The sequence below is a fragment of the Bombina bombina genome, chromosome 6 (assembly GCF_027579735.1).
Source record: "Bombina bombina isolate aBomBom1 chromosome 6, aBomBom1.pri, whole genome shotgun sequence".
NCBI classification, from domain to species: domain Eukaryota; kingdom Metazoa; phylum Chordata; class Amphibia; order Anura; family Bombinatoridae; genus Bombina; species Bombina bombina.
This window is the reverse complement of record NC_069504.1, coordinates 88,994,791-89,021,283: the sequence shown is the minus strand read 5'-3', so window position 1 is coordinate 89,021,283 and position 26,493 is coordinate 88,994,791. Positions and strand designations below refer to the sequence as shown.

Sequence of the window (26,493 nt, the reverse complement as noted above, 5' to 3'; positions counted from 1 at the left end):
CAATTGCAGCGAACAAGGTGAGAATACATTTAAACAATTTTCAAACTCACCCAAAATGTTAATTTATTTCAAGACTAATAAAATAAACCAGGTGTTTAGTGCCCCTTTAATGTTTTCATCTGCTGTATATGAAGAGCAGATATAAAAGGACTTAAAGGTACGGTTCATATATTAGTACTTACTCTGAATACTGTCATTTCTTCTAGTAGAACTTCTTCTAAATCGTACCATGTCTCCTTCGGAACAGAAACGACTTTTAACACTGTTCCCATATCTTCAAAAAAAAAAAAAAAAAAATTACAGTTTCTTTGTTATTTTAGGTGCAAGAAGAAATAATATCATTTTCTCCCCCAGTCCGCTTAGCACTGAGATATTTATTTATCAGATGAATGAAATGACGTACTCTAAAGACCACTGAAAATAAACATTTCACCAATCATTTTAATGTTATTATTTTTATTAAACTAGAGGTTTCTAAATTTATAGTTATGCAGCACAACTATGAACACCAACTGATGATTGACAAATTTGCTAAAATTTTGGAACAGCAAATTGAAATGTGCATAACACTAATAAATATTTCAGTTTTATTATAAACAAACCGCTAAATACTTTATGGATATAAATTTAATGATATGGTTGAAATAGTTATTATATACTTTGAATACCACTTTAGATTGGCAACATATAATATACAAAGATAAAATATAGAAATAAACATAATTTTTATGTTATTCTGTTCTAGACTACAATGGATAAAACCAGGGGCTGTCTAGTTCAGATTTTTTTATTATTTAAAAAGATATATCCCTTTTTTAAAAATATAAATCCCTTTATTACCCATTCCCCAGTTTTGCATAACCAACACGGTTATAGTATTAAATATTTTACCTCTGTGTTTAGCTTTTATCTAAGCCTCTGCAGACTGCCTCCTTATTTCTGCTCTTTTGATAGACTTGCATTTTAACCAATCAGTGCTGACTCCTAGGTAACTCCATGGGATTTAGCATGTTATTAATATGACACACATGAACTAGCAATAAAAAAACTGTCAAAATGCACTGAGGCAGCCTACAAGGGCTTAGTAATTAGCATGTGAGCCTACCTAGGTTGAGCTTGCAACAAAGAAAACCAAGAGAATAAAGCAAATTTGATGCTAAAAATAACTTGCAATGTTTAAAATTGCATGTGCTATCGGAATCATGAAAGTTTAATTTTGCGTAGCCTGTTTCTTTAAGCCAATTCCATATGAAATGTACAATTTTAAACAACTTTATAATTTACTTCTATTATCTAATTTGTTTCATTCTCTTGGTATCATTTGTTTAAGGAGCAGCAATGCACTTATGGTTTCTAAATGAACACATGTGTGAGCCAATGACAATCAGTATATACAGTATATATATATACAGGGAGTGCAGAATTATTAGGCACATGAGTATTTTGACCACATCATCCTCTTTATGCATGTTGTCTTACTCCAAGCTGTATAGGCTCGAAAGCCTACTACCAATTAAGCATATTAGGTGATGTGCATCTCTGTAATGAGAAGGGGTGTGGTCTAATGACATCAACACCCTATATCAGGTGTGCATAATTATTAGGCAACTTCCTTTCCTTTGGCAAAATGGGTCAAAAGAAGGACTTGACAGGCTCAGAAAAGTAAAAAATAGGGAGATATCTTGCAGAAGGATGCAGCACTCTTAAAATTGCAAAGCTTCTGAAGCGTGATCATCGAACAATCAAGCGTTTCATTCAAAATAGTCAACAGGGTCGCAAGAAGCGTGTGGAAAAACCAAGGCGCAAAATAACTGCCCATGAACTGAGAAAAGTCAAGCGTGCAGCTGCCAAGATGCCACTTGCCACCAGTTTGGCCATATTTCAGAGCTGCAACATCACTGGAGTGCCCAAAAGCACAAGGTGTGCAATACTCAGAGACATGGCTAAGGTAAGAAAGGCTGAAAGACGACCACCACTGAACAAGACACACAAGCTGAAACGTCAAGACTGGGCCAAGAAATATCTCAAGACTGATTTTTCTAAGGTTTTATGGACTGATGAAATGAGAGTGAGTCTTGATGGGCCCGTGGCTGGATTGGTAAAGGGCAGAGAGCTCCAGTCCGACTCAGACGCCAGCAAGGTGGAGGTGGAGTACTGGTTTGGGCTGGTATCATCAAAGATGAGCTTGTGGGGCCTTTTCGGGTTGAGGATGGAGTGAAGCTCAACTCCCAGTCCTACTGCCAGTTTCTGGAAGACACCTTCTTCAAGCAGTGGTACAGGAAGAAGTCTGCATCCTTCAAGAAAAACATGATTTTCATGCAGGACAATGCTCCATCACACGCGTCCAAGTACTCCACAGCGTGGCTGGCAAGAAAGGGTATAAAATAAGAAAATCTAATGACATGGCCTCCTTGTTCACCTGATCTGAACCCCATTGAGAACCTGTGGTCCATCATCAAATGTGAGATTTACAAGGAGGGAAAACAGTACACCTCTCTGAACAGTGTCTGGGAGGCTGTGGTTGCTGCTGCACGCAATGTTGATGGTGAACAGATCAAAACACTGACAGAATCCATGGATGGCAGGCTTTTGAGTGTCCTTGCAAAGAAAGGTGGCTATATTGGTCACTGATTTGTTTTTGTTTTGTTTTTGAATGTCAGAAATGTATATTTGTGAATGTTGAGATGTTATATTGGTTTCACTGGTAAAAATAAATAATTGAAATGGGTATTGAAATTCTGCACTCCCTGTATATATATATATATATATATATATATATATATATATATATATATATATATATATATATATATATATATGCAGCCACCAATCAGCATATAAAACCTAGGTGCTTTACTGGTCCTGAGCTTACCTAGTTAAACTTTTCAGCAAAGGATAACAAGAGAAAGAAGCAAATTAAATAATAGAAGTAAATTGGAAATAAATTGTATTCTCTATCTGAATCATGAAAGAAAAATGTTGGCTTTCATGTCCCTTTAAAGGGATAGAACATGCAATTTTAAGCAACTTTCTAATTTACTCCTATTATCAAATTTTCTTCATTCTCTTGGTATCTTTATTTGAAATGCAAGAATGTAAGTTTAGATGCCGGCTCATTTTTGGTGAACAACCTGGGTTGTTCTTGCTGATTGGTGGATACATTCACCCACCAATAAACAAGTCCTGTCCAGAGTTCTGAACCCAAAAATAGCTTAGATGCCTTCTTTTTCAAATAAAGATAGCAAAAGAATGTAGAAAAATTGATAATAGGAGTAAATTAGAAAGTTGCTTAAAATTGCATGCTCTATCTGAATCACAAAAGAAAAAAATTGGGTTCAGTGTCCCTTTAAGTACTAGAATATGTTCTTATTGCAATTTTTCTTAGACAGATCTATGTGTTTAATACATAGTTAAAGTGAGCTTCTGAGTGTGGGTTTTACTTTTTTCCATAGAGGAACACAAGTGATCGATGGATACACAAATATGCATCCCCTGTTTGGCTCAGTATATGTGTTCAGATCTAGACCAGTAGTGCAATACCAGTCTAGTGCTGAATCTAACTAGTTATAGTTCTATGCAACAGTAAGTGCAATAATAAAATGCTGTAATGTCCCTTTAATCCCCACAGCCCATTGTTTCAGTCTTCTTAAGGAAGTAATTTGAAAACATGTAATTTTTACTGTAAAGCACTAGCATTCATGGCTACGTCCCAGTTTTGAACCATATGGGGTATTTTTTGCTCCATAGCTCTGTCCAGGTTTAAATTATAGTTAAACTCATTAAAGTGAAGGTAAATTTACTTACAGCGCGTCTATAGCAGTGCGCTCCCTCACTGCTACTAGACCAAGTCTGGCACTCTCTGGCAAGCACACACAAATGGAAGAGTTAGTTACAGTATTTGACCAAATGGTGATAAGCCCAGGACCACATCAAGGTCTCTTGCTCCATGGGTTCCTAACCTACAGGCAGGCAATGCATGCCTTCAATCAAATATACCAAGACACAAACAAGATATAGGTCCTTTGTAATTTCCCTAGAGAAATAGAAAAACACATACTATGACCTTGCAAAGCTCACCAACACTCACGGACCGCGGTTATTATATATATATATATATATATATATATATATATATATATATATATATATATATTGAGAACAAAGAAGGGAAGGTGCAGTGCACAGAAACAAAGAGAGGGAGAAAAAGCGAGATCCCTGATAGTGTAGTATTGTATGGTTCACTGTATTAGAAAAAGTTTAAAAATAGACTTGCTCACTTTTCATGCCTCAAATATAGGAGGTATGTGATGCATGTAGGAGTCAGGACATATCATCTGCCTGATCTTTGGTTGAATCCATTTGAAAAAGGTGCCAGTCAGGCACTGAAATATCATGGGATTTTTTATCTGACATGCTACAATAAAAGCTATGTTTTATTCATAAAACTCAGTGAGTGCTGTCTTTATATAAGAGTATATCATACATATATATATATATATATATATATATATATATATATATATATATATATATATATATATATATACAGGTAGCCCTCTACGCCGGGATTAGGTTCCAGAAGGAATGGTTGTAAATAGAAACCGTTATAAATTGAAACCCAGTTTATAATGTAAGTCAATGGGAAGTGAGGGAGTTAGGTTCCAGGCCCCTCTCAAAATTGTCATAAGTAACATCAAATACATTATTTTTAAAGCTCTGAAATGAAAACTTTAAATGCTAAACAGCATTATAAACCTAATAAAATAATCACACAACACAGAATATATCATTAAAATAAGTTTAATGAACAAAAACATCTGCTAACAGCATTATAAACCTAATAATCACACAACACAAATTTTACTTTAGTACTCTCCATTGTTAGGATCTTAGATAATATCGGGTCTGCAGCTATTCTATGCATTCCAGTATGGAGAGATTTATAGGCAGGGAGATCTTGTTCCTTTGAAAGTTGCTCGATAGCTCAGGTCTGGTTACACTGATTATTTTCAACTTGCTTGTGTTGCATATCTTTGCTGCAACACAAGCGGACAGCTCCACCTACTGGCTATTTTAATCAATGCACTGCTTCTCAATGCTTTTCAATAGCAGTCACATGACTGAAAAAAAAGGTTGTTATTCTGAAACGGTGCAAATTGAACTGTTATATACTGAGGGCCACCTGTATACATACATACACTTTACAACTAAACTAATATAATATATATTTAAAAGTTACCTTTAAATGCTCTGTGCAACACCTGCATTAGTAATAAAGGCAACTTTTTTATAATTGGTTTATGTACACATCTAGAGTCCAGCAATGCGCCACAAATTTACAAAAATCCAGATAACATCTTTGTTGATCTTTGAGGGCACTTGTCAAGTAGAATTACAGCTACATTTACACTTTCAGTCCACACAGCTGCATGCTTCAGGCAGTTCATTTAATATTACTATAAAGCAGTAAAAAAGGAAAGCATTCAACAATTCTCGCATGACACTTGCAAGTTTCATTTATAAGGAAATGTGCTGAGATAGTATATCTAGGGCTTCATTTATGTAGTTATTAACATTCCAAGGAGCATTTCAAAATCACTTACAAGATAGAAAAGTATTATCTAATAAAAGAGTTGTCTCCCAGCGCTACTGTAAATTCAGAACTTGTGAAAAAATCTATAAGTTGGTCTGGTCTAAAATATGCAAGGTATCTATCGTATCTTCATTGTCTTCCAATGTGTCTTAAATAAAGTTTATTGAATCCAGCCCAAAGTTCATGGTTATTGTTTTCATATTTCATTGGTATGTAAGTGATTAAATATGTTTATACTGCAAATACACAACATTAAAAAAAGAACAAATGGTTTTGTGAGAGATTCTTCTGCAATTTCCACAATCTGTATAACTAAGTAGTAAAAAGGGTTCTGAAAGTATTGCATTAACTTTAATATATCATTTCACTGACTACATTGTAAAAGTGTGTGTGTGTGTTCTTGAGTTTTGTTTTATTTTTTTGTCATTTTTTTAATTTTCTGTTAATTTTAGCTTTAAATTTGTCTGACCAACCAATACAACTATTTTTTTTTCTGTTTTGTAAAAATTTAAATTAGCCAATGAAGGGCTATAATGCTCAGACAGGAAGTCACATGTTAGTATGGATACAAACTGTGCCGCATTTGTGTGGTTTAAGGCTATATTAAGGCTTATAGATTTATAATTCTTGAAGAAGCTCCCTTTTGCATGAAAATTGCTAAACATTTTGCTTTTGATGTACAAAATGTGAGAGATAGATAGACAGACAGACATGTATACATAGCTAGATAGATTGATAATTATAAATGGTTAATAATATTGGTTGACACCGAATAGATCTATTTTGGTCATTAGCTTTAAATTCCTAACAATGATTTCAAAAGGTAGTAAATGTATTAATAAGACCTTATGTCATGTACTATCCATTGAACACAATAAAAAATGCATTTAAGTTTTTAGTGTCTTATTTGGAAACTAAAAAAACAGCTAGGTAAAAATTATTTTAGTCTTATGTAAGTTGATCTATATTATAAAATCTGTTATGTGAACCAAAAGTAGTAAAAACCTTTACACAAAGACTCTGATGACCACTTTCAGCACTGTATTTAAAGATTTCAAAAGCTTTAGTGTGGATGTGGAACTTTATAAGCATAAGATGAAATCTGACAGCTAACCTCTGGGAACCTCAATTTAAACAAATGTGTTTTTTTCTTTAAAGAATATACAGCATAAATTTCACATCCTTTGCTTCTGCAGAAACTTTAGAGGTCAAAGGTAACATAAGTTAATCTCTATGGAGACTCTGATAAGGCCCCAGGTACCAAAGTTACACTCTATCTGAGATACAGATCAAATTTACAGAGTAGAATTTCAAATAGTTTCACGCACATTAAAACATTTTCCTCTTTTTAGATCAATAGGCTCCAGTTTACAACTTATTTAAAGTATCAGGTACTTATTAATTCCATTAGATCAATAGGCTCCAGTTTACAGCTTATTTAAAGTATCAGGTACTTATTAATTCCATTTAATAACAGATGCACATTAGAAAGAATAACTCAGGACAGTTATGTAAAGAATTGATTAGCAGAGACATTGATTTTGCATTTTACTATAGCTATGACAGGGAAGAAAAAGACATCAATTTCACATGCATTCTATCATTTAAAAAATACAACGTCCGAGCTATGTGACATCTAAAAAATATCAATTATTAACTTCATATTTATGTGACCAAAGAATGGGGACATGTGAAAAGATAACTTTGTCTTCTCAGACGTCAATGAAAAACTACCCTGACAAAGAGTTTCTATTATTTAGCCTATAATGGTCCTTAGAGATGGCACTAATCCCCAGATTCTATTATTTTGACTAAGAGGAGCATGTTAAATTACTGGAAGCTAAGAATGTGACTATGATGAGGATTACCAAAGGAAGCGAGACAGTAAACCATCCACCATGTTCTATCCGGTTTAAAATCCCACTTAGTATAAAGCTAGTGGGGGTGAGCTGTCCTTTAACCCAAATAACATGTTGTTTACAAGTTGTCTGGCATGTTACATGATGTGTAGACTCAAAAAGCTTATTAAAGGGACAGTCCACACCAAAAATGTTATTGTTTAAAAAGATAATGTCTTTACTACCCATTCCCCAGCTTTGCACAACCAACATTGTTATATTAATATACTTTATAACCTTAAAAACTCAAAATGTCTGTCTGTTTCTAAGCCACTAAAGACAGACTCTAATCACATGCTTTTTTATTAGCTTTTCACAACAGGGGAGTGCTAGTTTATGTGAGCCATATAGATAACATTGTGCTAATGTCCATGAGTTGTGGCAGACATTGCACTTATTGGATAAAATGCAAGTCAATAGATAATAAATAAAAATTCAGGGGACTGTCAGAAGAGGCTAAGATACAAGATAATTGCAGAGGTAAAAAGTGTATTAATATAACCATGTTGGTTGTGCAAAACTGGGGAATATATAATAAAGATTATCTATCTTTTTTAACAATACATTTTTTTGAGTTGACTGTCCCTTTAATGGGACTGTGACAATAAAAATACTAGTACTATACATAAAAACCCTCACTGAATAAGTGCAAATGAATCTTAATGAAGATTACACTATAAAATGAATGTTACTTTTCTTAAGGTTAAGTATTGGTTCACAAGCTTTTATGATTGGCTATATCAGGGGTTGACTAAAACACCATCAAAATCAGGCAAAAAAATAAAGCCAAAAATGTTTCAGTTTTCACGATATTGATATTGGTGTGTGTGTAAATAGGGTTGGTTAGTTTACTAGTCATGGGAGAAAAGTCCAGAGTTCACAGGGAAAAAGTTACTAGTCTTCCCAATGTTAAAGATAGGGACTCACCCGGGAGTGTCCTGGTTATAGATAGACAGACATGCAATTAAAACTTTTTAAAATCACTTTAATTCTCACATTTTCTTTATCTATTTTTCCTTTTTTGAAAAGCATACCTAAATAGGCTCATGAGAAACAATGCACTATGGGAGCAAGTTAGTGATTAGTGTCTACAAGGATATGCTTCTTGTTATTGTCTCATTAGATAAGCTTAAATAGGTCCTAGAAGTGCATATCTGCTCTGGAACTGACTTTATGTGTTTAGCTCATTTTCAGGGGTTAAACAAATAGGGCCCCATTTATTAAAGCATGGACAGACAAGGTTTTCCTCTAGGAACCTTGTCCACCAGGCATCATGGCAAACAAGCAGCATCTGCTGCCCCGCAATTAACATTGCACAAACAATTGCTAGTGCAGCTGCGCACCCTTCAGTCACGCAAGAGCAGTGCTTGTCAATAATCCTGTTCAGATCTGATTGAAATAATTTAACTCCGTGAGCCTTCATGTGGCGGAGAGGCTAAGTAGCAAACTGGAGTTACAGGCCCGCTCACACAAGTCTGAAATGCTCAGGCCCTAAAGCTGTATGTGCAGCTTTATATATGAGGTCCATAGGGTTTTATCACAATCCTGCATAAAAGTTTATCTTATAATTTATCTACAAAAATTCCCTTAGACTTTAATGGTAACTTTTGTAAAACAAAATAAATAAAAAAAACATTGAGATCGACCTCATTACAGCATTTTTATTCTGCACTTTTATGTCCACTTAAATATATATTTTAACTTTTATAAACCACCTAATTATGAGTGATCAAAAGCCAATGATTTCTAATCTTATTAATAAACACGTTTTTTCATATTGATTCATGATTAGGAATTGGTATAAACCATTCTGTTACTGATCCTCATACTTGAGTTATTTATTCCCAAAGTCTGAATTAAGTCAAAATGCATTTGAACGGCAAAGAATGTTTATAGCTGAAAGAATCAGATTAGTATAAAAAAGAACTAATTGTCAGACCTCAACGCTATAACACCCATAGCATAAAATATTTCACACTTTAATTCTCAATCCACAAATGCCCTCTTCCTGAACTAACTGTAATACTTTCCCACACATGTAAAATGTTAGTAACTAAACCTTCAGCTCAGTATTCAGTTTTCTGGTGATTTATGGGAGGCATCAATTTGAACTGAGTCAGGAGATTTACAGCACAGGAATCTGAAAACTGACCCCCAGTAACCAATCGCATTCTTTGATGGCGGTGTTTAGCAATAATATCACACTCATAGAATGAAACAGATCCCTTCCAACACACGTCTATTCCCTGTGATTTTATCCCGTGTTAATATTTAAGGTATTCCTTTTAGACAAATTTTGTACGAGTGACTATCACTTTCCTGAATAGTCTGATGTCTAAAATTGCAAACAGCTTTATGGTATTACACATGCAGACTCAAGGCTAAGTATGAAATTCCTGATCAACCACAATCTGATATCGAACATCAGTACCACCTAGCTATTAATGCACAGCTTCTGCATCAAATTAAAAGGAAACACTAGTAATTTGTTATCTTTGTTTAATATAAATGTTTCTTTCTAAATAACTGATAATTAATTAAAATGATAATAATAATAATGCATGTTCCTGTGCTGAATAAACCAGCTTGTTAGTCAGTCAAACCAAAGCGCATTGGTAGTAAATATACAACTAATACTACTGTATTTATTTTTTTCATTTAAAAAAGTTTTTTACTTCATTAAAGAAAGAAGAATGTTTCTATGTTGCTCTTTCATACGTATAATAGATTTAGCCCTTAGTGCTTTCCAAAATGTGGCCTAGATTACGAGTTTTGCGTTAGAGGCTGTGCGGTGCTAACGAGCAGTTTTATCTCACAGCTTACTTACCTACAGCGCTGGTATTACAGGTTTTTACAAACCCGGCATTAAAAGGCAAGAAGTGAGCGTTGAGCAAAATTTTTAAGTCAGCGGTGAGCTGGTCGTACGTGCTTGTGCACGATTTCCCCATAGGAATCAATGGGGAGAGCTGGCTGAGAAAAAGTCTAACACCTGCAAAAAAGCAGCGTAAAGCTCCGTAACGCAGCCCCATTGATTCCTATGGGGAAACTAAAGTTATGTTTACACCTAACACCCTAACATGAACCCCGAGTCTAAACACCTCTAATCTTACACTTATTAACCCCTAATCTGCTGCCCCGGACATCGCTGAAAACTACATTATAATTATTAACCCCTAATCTGCCGCTCCGGACACCGCCGCCACCTACATTATATGTATTAACCCCTAATCTGCTGCCCCCAACATCGCCGACACCTACATACTATTTAACAAATATAAATAAAGCAGCAGCACCTTAGTAATGCTTCAAAGTTATCCTTTATTTGTGAGACATCACAGCTTCCATGATTAAGGTCATTGTATGACCGAAACGTCGTTATTGGAAGCTGTGATGTCTCACAAATAATGGATAACTTTGAAGCATTACTAAGGTGCTGCTGCTTTATTTATATTTTCTGAATGGACTGAGGGACTTGTGCAGAGTCCTTGCAGCGTGCACCTGACTACTGGGCTGTGAGTGCTGTGCCTTACCTACTGTGTTTATACTATTTATTAACCCCTAATCTGCCGCCCCCAATGTCGCCGCAACCTACCTACACTTATTAACCCCTAATCTACCGCCCCCAACGTCACTGCCACTATAATAAACATATTAACCCCTAAACCGCCGCACTCCCGCCTCGCAAACATTAGTTAAATATTATTAACCCCTAATCTGCCATCCCTAACATCGCCGCCACCTACCTACATTTATTAACCCCTAATCTGCCACCCCCAACGTCACTACTACTATACTAAATGTATTAACCCCTAAATCTAAGTCTAACCCTAACCCTAACACCTCCTAACTTAAATATAATTTAAATAAGTCTAAATAAAATTACTATCATTAACTAAATTATTCCTATTTAAAACTAAATACTTACCTATAAAATAAACCCTAAGCTAGCTACAATATAACTAATAGTTACATTGTAGTTAGCTTAGAGTTTATTTTTATTTTACAGGCAAGTTTGTATTTATTTTAACTAGGTAGAATAGTTACTAAATAGTTATTAACTATTAATAACTACCTAGCTAAAATAAATACAAAAGTACCTGTAAAATAAAACCTAACCTAAGTTACACTAACACCTAACACTACACTACAATTAAATAATAAATGAAATTATCTAAAGTACAATAAAACAAACAAACACTAAATTACAGAAAATAATAAACTGATATTTAAACTAATTACACCTAATCTAATAGCCCTATCAAAATAAAAAAGCCCCCCCAAAATAAAATAAAACCCTAGCCTAAACTAAACTACCAATAGCCCTTAAAAGGGCCTTTTGCGGGGCATTGCCCCAAAGTAATCAGCTCTTTTACCTGTAAAAAAAAAAATACAAACAACCCCCCCAACAGTAAAACCCACCACCTAACTTCAAGACTCGTAATACCAGCGGGCGTTAAAAAGCAGCATTGGGACCTCTCAACGCTGCTTTTTAAGGCTAATGCAAGACTCGTAATCTAGGTGTTTATTAGTATTTGGGTCCTAACCTCATCCTGCCATGATGGCTTCCAACAATGTTTGCTTTCTGCCCAGGTAAGAGTGTTCTAGCTAAATCTGGCTTCTCTAAAAATGCAAATGAAAACTGGAAATGTACTGCACATAAGAGTGCTGGGTCATCCCTGGTGTAATTTGCGCTTCTCTATTTTTATTTATGCAAATTATGACACTTAGAGAAGTCTCCCTAAGTGTGATGCGGGAATCCAGACGTGGACCCGTTGCTCAGTGTGCCTAGAGGGATATGTCTGCAGCTCATTGACGAGGCCCACAATAGGCCGAAAAGTACGTCTGGGGTTTTGCCGTTTCTCTCGTTCAGAGAGGGACTGCCTGGTATTTAGTGGCTGGACTGTACTGTTAAGTCAGGATCAGACTGATATGCTACAGGAAAGTTCTTCTCTGGGAAAGGCACATATTGAGCTGCTTCTTTGGTGGTAACTAGCCGTAGAACAAGCTATTATGCTATTGTTCGTTCCCAGGTTGAGCGCTTCTCTCTTATTATTTATGTAATTTGCATGCAGTCTGCATTAGGTAATGCTGTTCACATCAGATGATACACGCCCAGTTTATCATGGGAGTTCTACCCAGGTTATGGGATATGAACCCAGTATAACTAAAATATAGTGTGTTCTCCTTGTTATGAACAACTCATTTCTTGATTTTTATCATGTACCAATTCATAACATGACATACAGTATATTCTTATGAAATAATTTATTAAAAATACCTATTCCGTAATGAAATTTATAAACAGTACATACACATAATAAAATTGTACCTGTTCCAATAAACATAACATCATATTGGCCATCTTCGGCTTCTACTCGATCCACCACTATCTGGGTAAACTGATAGTCCACCTCCGTTTTGATTATAATTGGACGATTGTTAATGGGAAATACTGGGTTGTACATAGCTGGGTGACTTCTAGCAAACATGATAACTTCATCTGGGAGGTCTTTTGTTGAGTCAAACCCTCCAAAGGTCTTGCTTGGGCACTGTTGATGTTGTAAAACAAAACATGGTTTAAACGTTGGAATAACAAAATGAGATATGACCAAAATGTTTCTTTCATGATTCAGACAATGCATACAATTTAGACAATTTTGCAATTTACTTCTATTATCAAATTTGCTTAATTCTCTTTGATATCATTTGTTTAAGGAGCAGCAATTAACTACTATGAGGTAGCTGAACACTTCAAGTATGTATAGCCATATTTATTCAGCAGCTAGCTCCCCGTAGTGTATTGCTGCCCCAGAGTCAAGAAAACAAAGCTAATTAGATAATAGAAGTAATTTATAAAGTTGCATGCTCTATCTAAATCATGACAGTCTAATTTTGACATTACGGTCACTAGCCTATAATTAAAGGGACACGAAAGCCGCACTTAAACTTTCATGATTTAGATATAGTGTAAAATTACTTCTGTTATGAAACAGATTTCTTTGTCTTGTTTTTTAAACATGGCTCACTTTCAAGAGAGCATAATGAAGTAGGCTGAGGAGCATGCCTGTGTCTTAGGTGCAGTATGTATAACATTGTTGCAAACAATAATGTCACATAATACTTGTCACATGCAAGATTCTCAGTCTACCTAAATATGCTCTCATGGAAAAGACTACAAAGAAAAGGGTAACCCTAAGAATATACCTTATAATGTATTAAATCTATCTTATGGAGCCCATAACCATGCCCCATTTGTACTTCCTGAGTACTCATTTCCAATATTTTACTCCACTTAAAGGGACAGTACACTGTAAAATTGTTTTTCCATTAATGTATTTTAAATGACTTGTTATACCAACTGCAGAGTATAAAATATTTGAGAAATTCCATTTTCATGCTTATTTGTGTATATAAAGTAGCTGATTTTGTGCTTTGAAACCACAGCCTATTACAATGGGTTGAACTTAAAGGTGATATCAGATCTCATTATGTTCTAAGTTTGTGTAAACAGACTCGCTTCCTTATCTTTTATTTGGCTGGAACACCAAAGCGCAATACATAGAGAGAACAATGGAAAATGATCATTTTATTACTTAACTATCCTACATCCAACTGAGAGTGTAATCTCTTCTGCTGGCTGTGTATACTTAGGCTATTCAATAGCCTATACTCCAGTATTAATTTGTTCAGTGTAGGTGGCGATACAGCAGGCTAAATCAGCTATTTCAAATGCTGAAATAGGAGTAAAGGAGCTACTTGTAACCAATTTAATACACTCTAGCAGGTTAAAAGGATCATTGGGAATAATTTAAAGGGAATAATTTTTTGGGTGAACTGTCCCTTTAACACCTGTACTAACTCTATATTTCTCTTTGTTGCATAATCATCTCTCCCCCACCTACACAGCGAATAGTATGCCTTCAACTGTTGTCCCAAAAAAGGTGTTAATGGCACTGTGTGGCTATCTTGAGGATTTGTGGGCACCTCAATTGATGTCATGTCACTGAAATAAACAGTATCTATACACTATAAATAAGTAAGAGAGTTGTGTCTGTTTTATATGTGTTTGTGCTTTTCTATATTAAACAGGCACATTTGTTTAATTAATTCTTGGAATTCAGAGAAACTATTTCATCAATTGATTATAACTTACAATTTGCTTTCTTTAAACTACTGGACTTTCTTCTGAACATGCTACAGCATAGGGAAAATTCCACCCGTGAGCAATATAATGTAAAAATATTATAATGTATTTGTAAAGCACCACGAAATTCAGTATCACTACATTTCTACTTGTTGTATAAAGCCATGTGCTTAATGTCTATTGGCTGAGGGAAATACATGTATTACATGAAATAATAGATGTTTAATTTTGCACTTACATTGACAAATGTGGAATAGATTTCCTATTTAATCTTGACCCTAAATCTTTAGGGAAATAAGGATTCAAAATGGAAAATTATATCCCTGTAGTTCCCATTCCCAGATACATTTTAGTTATTTTATCAACCTACCTATTATTCAACTGAGATGGATATTTCACAAGAAAATTCAAAATTCTTAAATTGAAGGAAGCTATATTTAGAAATATATTTAGGAATAAGACACAATGCCTCTAAAACATTGAGTCATTTGTATAAAGATTAACTATTGTGTATTGGATTTCATCACTTAATTTCAATCTATATTTTATGAGACAACACTGGTCATCGAAGCTGAGTCCAAATATGAAGAGCAAAGTGGCTAGCAGAATTGCATGTGTTACCGTGGTAAATCATTTACACATTTATACAATAGTATCATTGTTTTCCTATATTGCATTCACAGCAATTGACATAAGATGGAATATTAGCATGTCTTAGTTCATAGTATTTAGTTTCCTGTTAAATATATTCCAGGTTTATTTCCCATTACATCTATATTACAGAATTCTGAAGCACTGCAATGCTTTGTTTGCTGCAAATAATTTTACTTTCAAAGCAATTTGTATTGTTTTAGTCCTTTGAGGAAAAAGATCCTTAACTCAAGTTGGATTCTCAAAAAAATAAGACACAGAAAAATCAATTCTCTTTGTTTTAACCTTGATACAAATGTTATTAATATTTAAATAGTAATTAAATAAAAAAATCAATACTGTCACAAGATAAAGTGTAATGCTGTCTAAGGAATATGTTCCTCAGTATTCCTTTTCTGCAACATCAAGTTCATTTTTTGTTTTTTTTAATGGACACTTTAAATAATGTGTTATACCATGTACAAGGGCTTATTCCATTTTTATTAAATACAAATTATATTAAATGTGTTACAAACTCTACATAGAAGGTGTTAAATTAATAAATTGATTGAAATGAAAATCAAATAACCAATGTAAAAGTTTATTTAAAGAAATATAAAATAAAAAAATAAAAAAAATGTATTTTTTCATCATTTATAACAAAGAAAGGTGTTTAATCCCATGTTAAAGGGTTAAACACAGAAGCAAACTTGTGTACTGGAATGCTCCTGTGTTGTTTACAGAAAAGCACATAGGTGAATGGCCATTGACTAGTGTCTTCCTGTAATTGTTGATTGGCTGATGTAAATGTATTTTTATATATTTTTTCCATTAAAACCTATTGGTATATTTATTATTATATCACTTTAAAACTGTTTTAAATAATAATAAAAAAAGGTTAAAAAAAAAAAAAAGAATTACCTGAAGTCTAAAAAAATTGCTTAAACTGTTACACAGGAAGTCTGCTCCACTATTTTTCAAGTTTGATAAAATATTTAACATATTTTCAAGTCATTCACACATTATTTTATGTTACTTAGAATGTGACCGGACACACCGTTGGAGAAAGTAATTTATCAGGTAAACATAAATTCTGTTTTCTCCAACATAGGTGTGTCCGGTCCACGGCATCATCCTTACTTGTGGGAACCAATACCAAAGCTTTAGGACACGGATGAAGGGAGGGAGCAATCAGGTCACCTAAATGGAAGGCACCACGGCTTGCAAAACCTTTCTCCCAAAAATAGCCTCAGAAGAGGCAAAAGTATCAAACTTGTAAAATTTGGTAAAAGTGTGCAGTGAAGACCAAGTCGCTGCCCTACATATCTGATCAACAGAAGCCTCGTTCTTGAAGGCCCATGTGGAAGCCACAGCCCTAGTGGAATGAGCTGTGATTCTTTCGGGAGGCTGCCGTCCGGCAGTCTCGTAAGCCAATCTGATGATGCTTTTAATCCAAAAAGAGAGAGAGGTAGAAGTTGCTTTTTGACCTCTCCTTTTACCAGAATAAACAACAAACAAGGAAGATGTTTGTCTAAAATCCTTTGTAGCATCTAAATAGAATTTTAGAGCGCGAACAACATCCAAATTGTGCAACAAACGTTCCTTCTTTGAAACTGGTTTCGGACACAGAGAAGGTACGATAATCTCCTGGTTAATGTTTTTGTTAGAAACAACTTTTGGAAGAAAACCAGGTTTAGTACGTAAAACCACCTTATCTGCATGGAACACCAGATAAGGAGGAGAACACTGCAGAGCAGATAATTCTGAAACTCTTCTAGCAGAAGAAATTGCAACTAAAAACAAAACCTTCCAAGATAATAACTTAATATCAACGGAATGCAAGGGTTCAAACGGAACCCCCTGAAGAACTGAAAGAACTAAATTGAGACTCCAAGGAGGAGTCAAAGGTTTGTAAACAGGCTTAATTCTAACCAGAGCCTGAACAAAGGCTTGAACATCTGGCACAGCAGCCAGTTTTTTGTGAAGTAACACCGACAAGGCAGAAATCTGTCCCTTCAGGGAACTTGCAGATAATCCTTTTTCCAATCCTTCTAGAAGGAAGGATAGAATCCTAGGAATCTTAACCTTGTCCCAAGAGAATCCTTTAGATTCACACCAACAGATATAGTTTTTCCAAATTTTGTGGTAAATCTTTCTAGTTACAGGCTTTCTGGCCTGAACAAGAGTATCAATAACAGAATCTGAGAACCCTCGCTTCGATAAAATCAAGCGTTCAATCTCCAAGCAGTCAGCTGGAGTGAAACCAGATTCGGATGTTCGAACGGACCCTGAACAAGAAGGTCTTGTCTCAAAGGTAGCTTCCAAGGTGGAGCCGATGACATATTCACCAGATCTGCATACCAAGTCCTGCGTGGCCACGCAGGAGCTATCAAGATCACCGACGCCCTCTCCTGATTGATCCTGGCTACCAGCCTGGGGATGAGAGGAAACGGCGGGAACACATAAGCTAGTTTGAAGGTCCAAGGTGCTACTAGTGCATCCACTAGAGCCGCCTTGGGATCCCTGGATCTGGACCCGTAGCAAGGAACTTTGAAGTTCTGACGAGAGGCCATCAGATCCATGTCTGGAATGCCCCACAGCTGAGTGACTTGGGCAAAGATTTCCGGATGGAGTTCCCACTCCCCCGGATGCAATGTCTGACGACTCAGAAAATCCGCTTCCCAATTTTCCACTCCTGGGATGTGGATAGCAGACAGGTGGCAGGAGTGAGACTCCGCCCATAGAATGATTTTGGTCACTTCTTCCATCGCTAGGGAACTCCTTGTTCCCCCCTGATGGTTGATGTACGCAACAGTTGTCATGTTGTCTGATTGAAACCGTATGAACTTGGCCCTCGCTAGCTGAGGCCAAGCCTTGAGAGCATTGAATATCGCTCTCAGTTCCAGAATATTTATCGGTAGAAGAGATTCTTCCCGAGACCAAAGACCCTGAGCTTTCAGGGATCCCCAGACCGCGCCCCAGCCCATCAGACTGGCGTCGGTCGTGACAATGACCCACTCTGGTCTGCGGAATGTCATCCCTTGTGACAGGTTGTCCAGGGACAGCCACCAACGGAGTGAGTCCCTGGTCCTCTGATTTACTTGTATCTTCGGAGACAAGTCTGTATAGTCCCCATTCCACTGACTGAGCATGCACAGTTGTAATGGTCTTAGATGAATGCGCGCAAAAGGAACTATGTCCATTGCCGCTACCATCAACCCGATCACTTCCATGCACTGAGCTATGGAAGGAAGAGGAACGGAATGAAGTATCCGACAAGAGTCTAGAAGCTTTGTTTTTCTGGCCTCTGTCAGAAAAATCCTCATTTCTAAGGAGTCTATTATTGTTCCCAAGAAGGGAACCCTTGTTGACGGGGATAGAGAACTCTTTTCCACGTTCACTTTCCACCCGTGAGATCTGAGAAAGGCCAGGACAATGTCCGTGTGAGCCTTTGCTAGAGGAAGGGACGACGCTTGAATCAGAATGTCGTCCAAGTAAGGTACTACAGCAATGCCCCTTGGTCTTAGCACAGCTAGAAGGGACCCCAGTACCTTTGTGAAAATCCTTGGAGCAGTGGCTAATCCGAAAGGAAGCGCCACGAACTGGTAATGTTTGTCCAGGAATGCGAACCTTAGGAACCGATGATGTTCCTTGTGGATAGGAATATGTAGATACGCATCCTTTAAATCCCCCGTGGTCATGAATTGACCTTCCTGGATGGAAAGAAGAATAGTTCGAATGGTTTCCATCTTGAACGATGGAACCTTGAGAAACTTGTTTAAGATCCTGAGATCTAAGATTGGTCTGAACGTTCCCTCTTTTTTGGGAACTATGAACAGATTGGAGTAGAACCCCATCCCTTGTTCTCTTAATGGAACAGGATGAATCACTCCCATTTTTAACAGGTCTTCTACACAATGTAAGAATGCCTGTCTTTTTATGTGGTCTGAAGACAACTGAGACCTGTGGAACCTCCCCCTTGGGGGAAGTCCCTTGAATTCCAGAAGATAACCTTGGTAGACTATTTCTAGCGCCCAAGGATCCAGAACATCTCTTGCCCAAGCCTGAGCGAAGAGAGAGAGTCTGCCCCCCACCAGATCCGGTCCCGGATCGGGGGCCAACATTTCATGCTGTCTTGGTAGCAGTGGCAGGTTTCTTGGCCTGCTTTCCCTTGTTCCAGCCTTGCATTGGTCTCCAAGCTGGCTTGGCTTGAGAAGTATTACCCTCTTGCTTAGAGGACGTAGCACCTTGGGCTGGTCCGTTTCTACGAAAGGGACGAAAATTAGGTTTATTTTTTGCCTTGAAAGGCCGATCCTGAGGAAGGGCGTGGCCCTTACCCCCAGTGATATCAGAGATAATCTCTTTCAAGTCAGGGCCAAACAGCGTTTTCCCCTTGAAAGGAATGTTAAGTAGCTTGTTCTTGGAAGACGCATCAGCCGACCAAGATTTCAACCAAAGCGCTCTGCGCGCCACAATAGCAAACCCAGAATTCTTAGCCGCTAACCTAGCCAATTGCAAAGTGGCGTCTAGGGTGAAAGAATTAGCCAATTTGAGAGCATTGATTCTGTCCATAATCTCCTCCAAAGGAGGAGAATCACTATCGACCGCTCTTATCAGATCATCGAACCAGAAACATGCGGCTGTAGCGACAGGGACAATGCATGAAATTGGTTGTAGAAGGTAACCTTGCTGAACAAACATCTTTTTAAGCAAACCTTCTAATTTTTTATCCATAGGATCTTTGAAAGCACAACTATCCTCTATGGGTATAGTGGTGCGTTTGTTTAAAGTGGAAACCGCTCCCTCGACCTTGGGGACTGTCTGCCATAAGTCCTTTCTGGGGTCGACCATAGGAAACAATTTTTTAAATATGGGGGGAGGGACGAAAGGAATACCGGGCCTTTCCCATTCTTTATTAACAATGTCCGCCACCCGCTTGGGTATAGGAAAAGCTTCTGGGAGCCCCGGCACCTCTAGGAACTTGTCCATTTTACAAAGTTTCTCTGGGATGACCAACTTGTCACAATCATCCAGAGTGGATAGTACCTCCTTAAGCAGAATGCGGAGATGTTCCAACTTAAATTTAAATGCAATCACATCAGGTTCAGCCTGTTGAGAAATGTTCCCTGAATCAGTAATTTCTCCCTCAGACAAAACCTCCCTGGCCCCATCAGACTGGGTTAGGGGCCCTTCAGAAATATTATTATCAGCGTCGTCATGCTCTTCAGTATCTAAAACAGAGCAGCCGCGCTTACGCTGATAAGTGTTCATTTTGGCTAAAATGTTTTTGACAGAATTATCCATTACAGCCGTTAATTGTTGCATAGTAAGGAGTATTGGCGCGCTAGATGTACTAGGGGCCTCCTGAGTGGGCAAGACTCGTGTAGACGAAGGAGGGAATGATGCAGTACCATGCTTACTCCCCTCACTTGAGGAATCATCTTGGGCATCATTATCATTATCACATAAATCACATTTATTTAAATGAATAGGAATTCTGGCTTCCCCACATTCAGAACACAGTCTATCTGGTAGTTCAGACATGTTAAACAGGCATAAACTTGATAACAAAGTACAAAAAACGTTTTAAAATAAAACCGTTACTGTCACTTTAAATTTTAAACTGAACACACTTTATTACTGCAATTGCGAAAAAACATGAAGGAATTGTTCAAAATTCACCAAATTTTCACCACAGTGTCTTAAAGCCTTAAAAGTATTGCACACCAAATTTGGAAGCTTTAACCCTTAAAATAACGGAACCGGAGCCGTTTTGAACTTTAACCCCTTTACAGTCCCTGGTATCAGCTTTGCTGAGACCCAACCAAGCCCAAAGGGGAATACGATACCAAATGACGCCTTCAGAAAGTCTTTTCTAAGTATCAGAGCTCCTCTCACATGCGACTGCATGCCATGCCTCTCAAAAACAAGTGCGCCACACCGGCGCGAAAATGAGGCTCTGCTTATGCTTTGGGAAAGCCCCTAAAGAATAAGGTGTCTAAAACAGTGCCTGCCGATATTATTATATCAAAATACCCAGATAAAATGATTCCTCAAGGCTAAATATGTGTTAATAATGAATCGATTTAGCCCAGAAAAAGTCTACAGTTTTAATAAGCCCTTGTGAAGCCCTTATTTACGATCGTAATAAACATGGCTTACCGGATCCCATAGGGAAAATGACAGCTTCCAGCATTACATCGTCTTGTTAGAATGTGTCATACCTCAAGCAGCAAGAGACTGCACACTGTTCCCCCAACTGAAGTTAATTGCTCTCAACAGTCCTGTGTGGAACAGCCATGGATTTTAGTGACGGTTGCTAAAATCATTTTCCTCATACAAACAGAAATCTTCATCTCTTTTCTGTTTCTGAGTAAATAGTACATACCAGCACTATTTCAAAATAACAAACTCTTGATTGAATAATAAAAACTACAGTTAAACACTAAAAAACTCTAAGCCATCTCCGTGGAGATGTTGCCTGTACAACGGCAAAGAGAATGACTGGGGTAGGCGGAGCCTAGGAGGGATCATGTGACCAGCTTTGCTGGGCTCTTTGCCATTTCCTGTTGGGGAAGAGAATATCCCACAAGTAAGGATGACGCCGTGGACCGGACACACCTATTTTGGAGAAAATTACTTTCAATAACTATTGTTTATGTATAAATATAAATGTAATATTTAATTTTCAGTCACGTTTTCAGTAATCTTTTATATAATTATATTTTAAAATTAGTTAATTTTAAGAAAAACTATTTAGTCTGCATTATAAGTAAAAACATTGAATTTAGGGTAAACAGATTTTAGAACATATTAAAGTTAAATCTGGAATGTTTATTTGAGCCAAAACAAATTTAGTGGAAATTATCAAAGAAAAAAAAAATCATGTTAATTACATCGTGATTTAATGCTTTGATGCAATTTATATTTCAGCCAAAATGTTCAGCCATTTGTTTGGATAGACACATCTTACAATATGTAACACAAAATGCAGCAGGAATTTCCACTTGATCAATGGGAACGTTATTTCAGTTGCACTCAATTATCAAGACGTTGTAACATCAAACACTGTAGGATTACACCTCTTTTTATCTTGTACTTGACACCAACAGACAGGTTTATAGCCTCCAGGTGTGAGAGAGAAATGGTGTCTTGTAAATTTCTGACATATTTTTGGATATATATATATATATATATATATATGGACACTGATGCACATTTTCCCAATTTTTAAATATATATCCTTGCAGTTCTAAATTGTCCATAACATAGTTACAAATAGAACTGATGACATGGAAAAATGTTAACATGCAACAATTCTGATGTAATGTTCAAACATCAATGTCAATATTTTGATGGGAGGGGGGCGTTCTACTGGTTAAAATGTATGCTAAATAAATTGAAACATTAGGAGAAACCATATTTACAAGCACATTTTATATTGCATTATCATGCTTATAAAAATTAAAGTGGGAGGTCATTAGAGAAGTACCTAAGTGTGTAAGAATAAGGTAAGGTGAGTGAATGTGTGTCAAAGAGAGAGTTTGTATATGAGAGAAACAAGGAGAGAATAGCACAGATAGAGAGAGTGTGTGTGTGTGTGCGTCAGAGAGAGTGTGTATGTGAGAGAGACAGGAAGAAAATGACATAGACTGAAAGAGAGTGAGAGTGTGTGTGTCAGAGAGAGTGTGTGTGTGTGAGAAACAGGGAGAGAGACAGGGAGAGAATGGCATAGACTGAGAGAGAGTGAGAGTGTGTGTGTTAGAGAGAGTGTGTGTGAGAAACAGGGAGAGAGACAGGGAGAGAATGGCATAGACTGAGAGAGAGTGAGAGTGTGTGTGTTAGAGAGAGTGTGTGTGAGAAACAGGGAGAGAGACAGGGAGAGAATGGCATAGACTGAGAGAGAGTGAGAGTGTGTGTGTCAGAGAGAGTGTGTATGTGACAGGGAGAGAATGACATAGACAAACAAACAAAAAATAAATCCTATTGAACTTCTCCTAACAACATAAATATTATAAAATATACATGGGAAATGTTAGGCTCAAGGGAGATGTTTCTGTTATTATTAAGTCTAGGATGGTTGTTAGAGAGTCCAATTTTTTTCAAGAGTTCAAATGCAAAGGCCTCTAGAGCAAATCTCTGCATTTGTGTTATTTTATGTGACCAACTTTTAAGAGAGTTTTCTTAAAGGGACACTGAACCCAATTTTTTTCTTTTATGATTCAGATAGAGCATGCAATTTTAAGCAACTTTCTAATTTACTCCTATTATCAATTTTTCTTCATTCTCTTGCTATCTTCATTTGAAAAAGAAGGCATCTAAGCTTTTTTTTTGTTCAGACTCTGGACAGCTCTTTTTATTGGTGGATGATTTATCCACCAATCAGCAAGGACAACACAGGTTGTTCACCAAAAATGGGCCGGCATCTAAACTTACATTCTTGCATTTCAAAAAAAGATACCAAGAGAATAAAGAAAATTTTATAATAGGAGTAAATAAGAAAGCTGCTTAAAATGCCATGCTCTATCTGAATTACGAAAGAAAACATTTGCGTTCAGTGTCCCTTTACTAAATATGCTCAATGAATTTCATTGAAATGTACATTTTTGGGGGGATGAATCTAGACCAGTGGGGTTGATAAAAAAGAAAAACATGGGAAGAACCCCTATAACAGCAGTGATGGAAATACACACCCTGCATTTGGCAATAGAAGTTTGGTTAATATACTTACAGTCCCTGGTCGAGGATATGGAACTCTTCCTTGATATGGTACCCACTGATAATTTGGACCATCTCGATGAGCATATGGACCCAAAAATACTCTTCGCACATCAGACAAGCTGTACATGCACACAGCTGAGCCTTTGAACACATTACTATGAGAAAACAAAACACAATCTCTTACACCATTTTCTTACAGGGATCAAATTGCTGTACAAGTTATTTGACCAGTACGTTTTAACAGAAATACCAAGCCTCTAACACTGTATAAAAATGATCATTTTTACAATGAAAGCTATGTAGCTTGATTAGGGGAATCCTGTACATTTAAAGGGACAGTATACCTTTCAAGGTAAAACCTTATTCCATTTAGAATGTAGTCTCCTTTTATGCCAAAGAAGACATATATATCCCCTATGAACAAAATGTAATTTACCTTAAAAAGAGTTTAACGCAAGACCCCCCTCCAGGCCACCCTTCTCCTTAGAACTTTTTCTATTATATTGTGTGTGCTCCAATCAGGAGTGGAATACATACATATCCTCAAATCACTGTCTTTAACCTAATGTGGAATAAATGGGAGCACAACTTTGACTATGTTTTTAAATCTTTGTAGGACATTTATTTTTAAAGGGACACTGAACCCAATTTTTTTTCTTTTGTGATTCAGATAGAGCATGCAATTTTAAGCAACTTTCTAATTTACTCCTATTATCACATTTTCTTCATTCTCTTGGTATCTTTATTTGAAATCCAAGAATGTAAGTTTAGATGCCGGCCCACTTTTGGTGAACAACCTGGGTTGTTCTTGCTGATTGATGGATACATTCATTCACCACTAAAAAAGTGCTATCCAGAGTTCTGAACCACAAAAAAAGCTTTTTCAAATAAAGATAGTAAGAGAATGAAGAAACATTAATAATAGGAGTAAATTAAAATGTTGCTTAAAATTGCATGCTCTATCTGAATCAGGAAAGAAAAAATTTGGGTTCAGTGTCCCTTTAAATTAGCCTTTTAAATAGTATTGACATATTGCACATCTTTTAAAATAACTATTTTATATTTGAAATAGGAAAATGTATCTCATGTGCAATGCAGAAAGTAAATAAAAAAAATGATATTGTAATGCTCTCAGTTTATTTTGTAATGACAATCAAAAAACCATAACTATCTTTGCATGGGTTAAAAAAGCTATATGAAAGCAACAGTCCATTAAAAACAAAATAGACAACCTTAAAATGTACGTTAATACAACTGAAAAATGAATACATTATGTAATTCCCGTATATCAGCAAAAATGCTTCTAGTTAAAGGTATCATTGATTCCAATGCCACTCCTACATAGAGAACATAGATCATATTTTCACTGGGTGTACAGGTCAGCTCTGAGCAGGCACACTCTTTAAATGAGGGTGCACAAATGTGCCTGTTCTCAGTACACAATAATGGATAATTATTGAGACATTGATCACTTTCAACAGAAGCATTTTTGGTAGTACCTATGTACTGCATTCTATTGGAAGTTACAATACATTCACATGCATATCAATTTTGAGTTTTATGTTATAATACTTATTCATTCCCTCTACTCCTAAATGGCCTTCCAAAACACTGCCTCTCCTCCCTACAATCTATTATAAATGTTTCTGCTAGACTATCTACATCAGCTGCTCCGCTCTGCCAGTCTCTACACTGGCTTCCCATACACTCCAGAATACAATTTAAAGTATTAGCCTTAACCTACAAAGCACTAAACAGTCTAAATCCCAACTATATTTCCTCTCTCATCGTGAAATATTCCCCATCCCGTCCTCTTTGATCAACCTCTTACCTACGTCTCTACACTCCTGTTATCTCTATGTCCCACTCCCACCTCCAAGTCTTCACACGTGCTGCTCCTGTCCTTTGGAACTCTCTACCCGCTCCATTAGACTGTCTCAAACCTTGTATAGCTTCAGACAATCCTTGAAAACCCACATATTCAGAGAGGCTTACCATCTCTCCTCCATCCCGCATCCGAACCAAACTAATACATGAACTGCCTGACTCACTGCTGCAAATACAACCGATGTAACAAGCTACCCCAACCTTATGTCTCTGCACCCTAAACCTGTAGATGGTGAGCTCTCCGGAGCAGGGCCCTCTTCCTCCTGTACTAGATATGTTTTGTTTTGTTATGTTTGGTATTTTATCACAAATCTTTGTCATTGTATACCCCTATCACTGTACCCAGCGCTACAGAATTTGGCAGCGCTATACAAATAAATGATAATAATAATAATAATAATTTAAAGGAACACAATTCCAAATTAAACTTTCATGATTCAGAGAGACAGACAATTTTAAACAACTTTAAATACACTTCCATTATCTATATGTGCACATTTTCTGAAACACCAGCTCTTAATGAGCATGTGCAAGAATTCACAGAATATACGCTTATACATTTTCTGATTGACTGATGGCTGTCACATGATGCATTGGAAAGAAAATGAAACTAACTTTAA

The 26,493-nt window shown here is 36.6% G+C and overlaps 1 protein-coding gene across 2 annotated transcripts in view; it reads right to left on the bottom strand.

The window, feature by feature from the left end:
* Positions 1-26,493, bottom strand: part of SEMA3A (semaphorin 3A) — a 308,514-nt gene that overhangs the window by 44,960 nt on the left and 237,061 nt on the right. For both annotated transcript variants that reach the window (XM_053716510.1, XM_053716511.1), the window contains exons 10-12: positions 23,997-24,141; positions 12,821-13,040; positions 183-274 (exon numbers count right to left, since the gene is read on the bottom strand). In XM_053716510.1, coding sequence (XP_053572485.1) covers positions 183-274; positions 12,821-13,040; positions 23,997-24,141 — 457 coding nt within the window. The remainder of the gene's footprint in view (positions 1-182; positions 275-12,820; positions 13,041-23,996; positions 24,142-26,493) is intronic.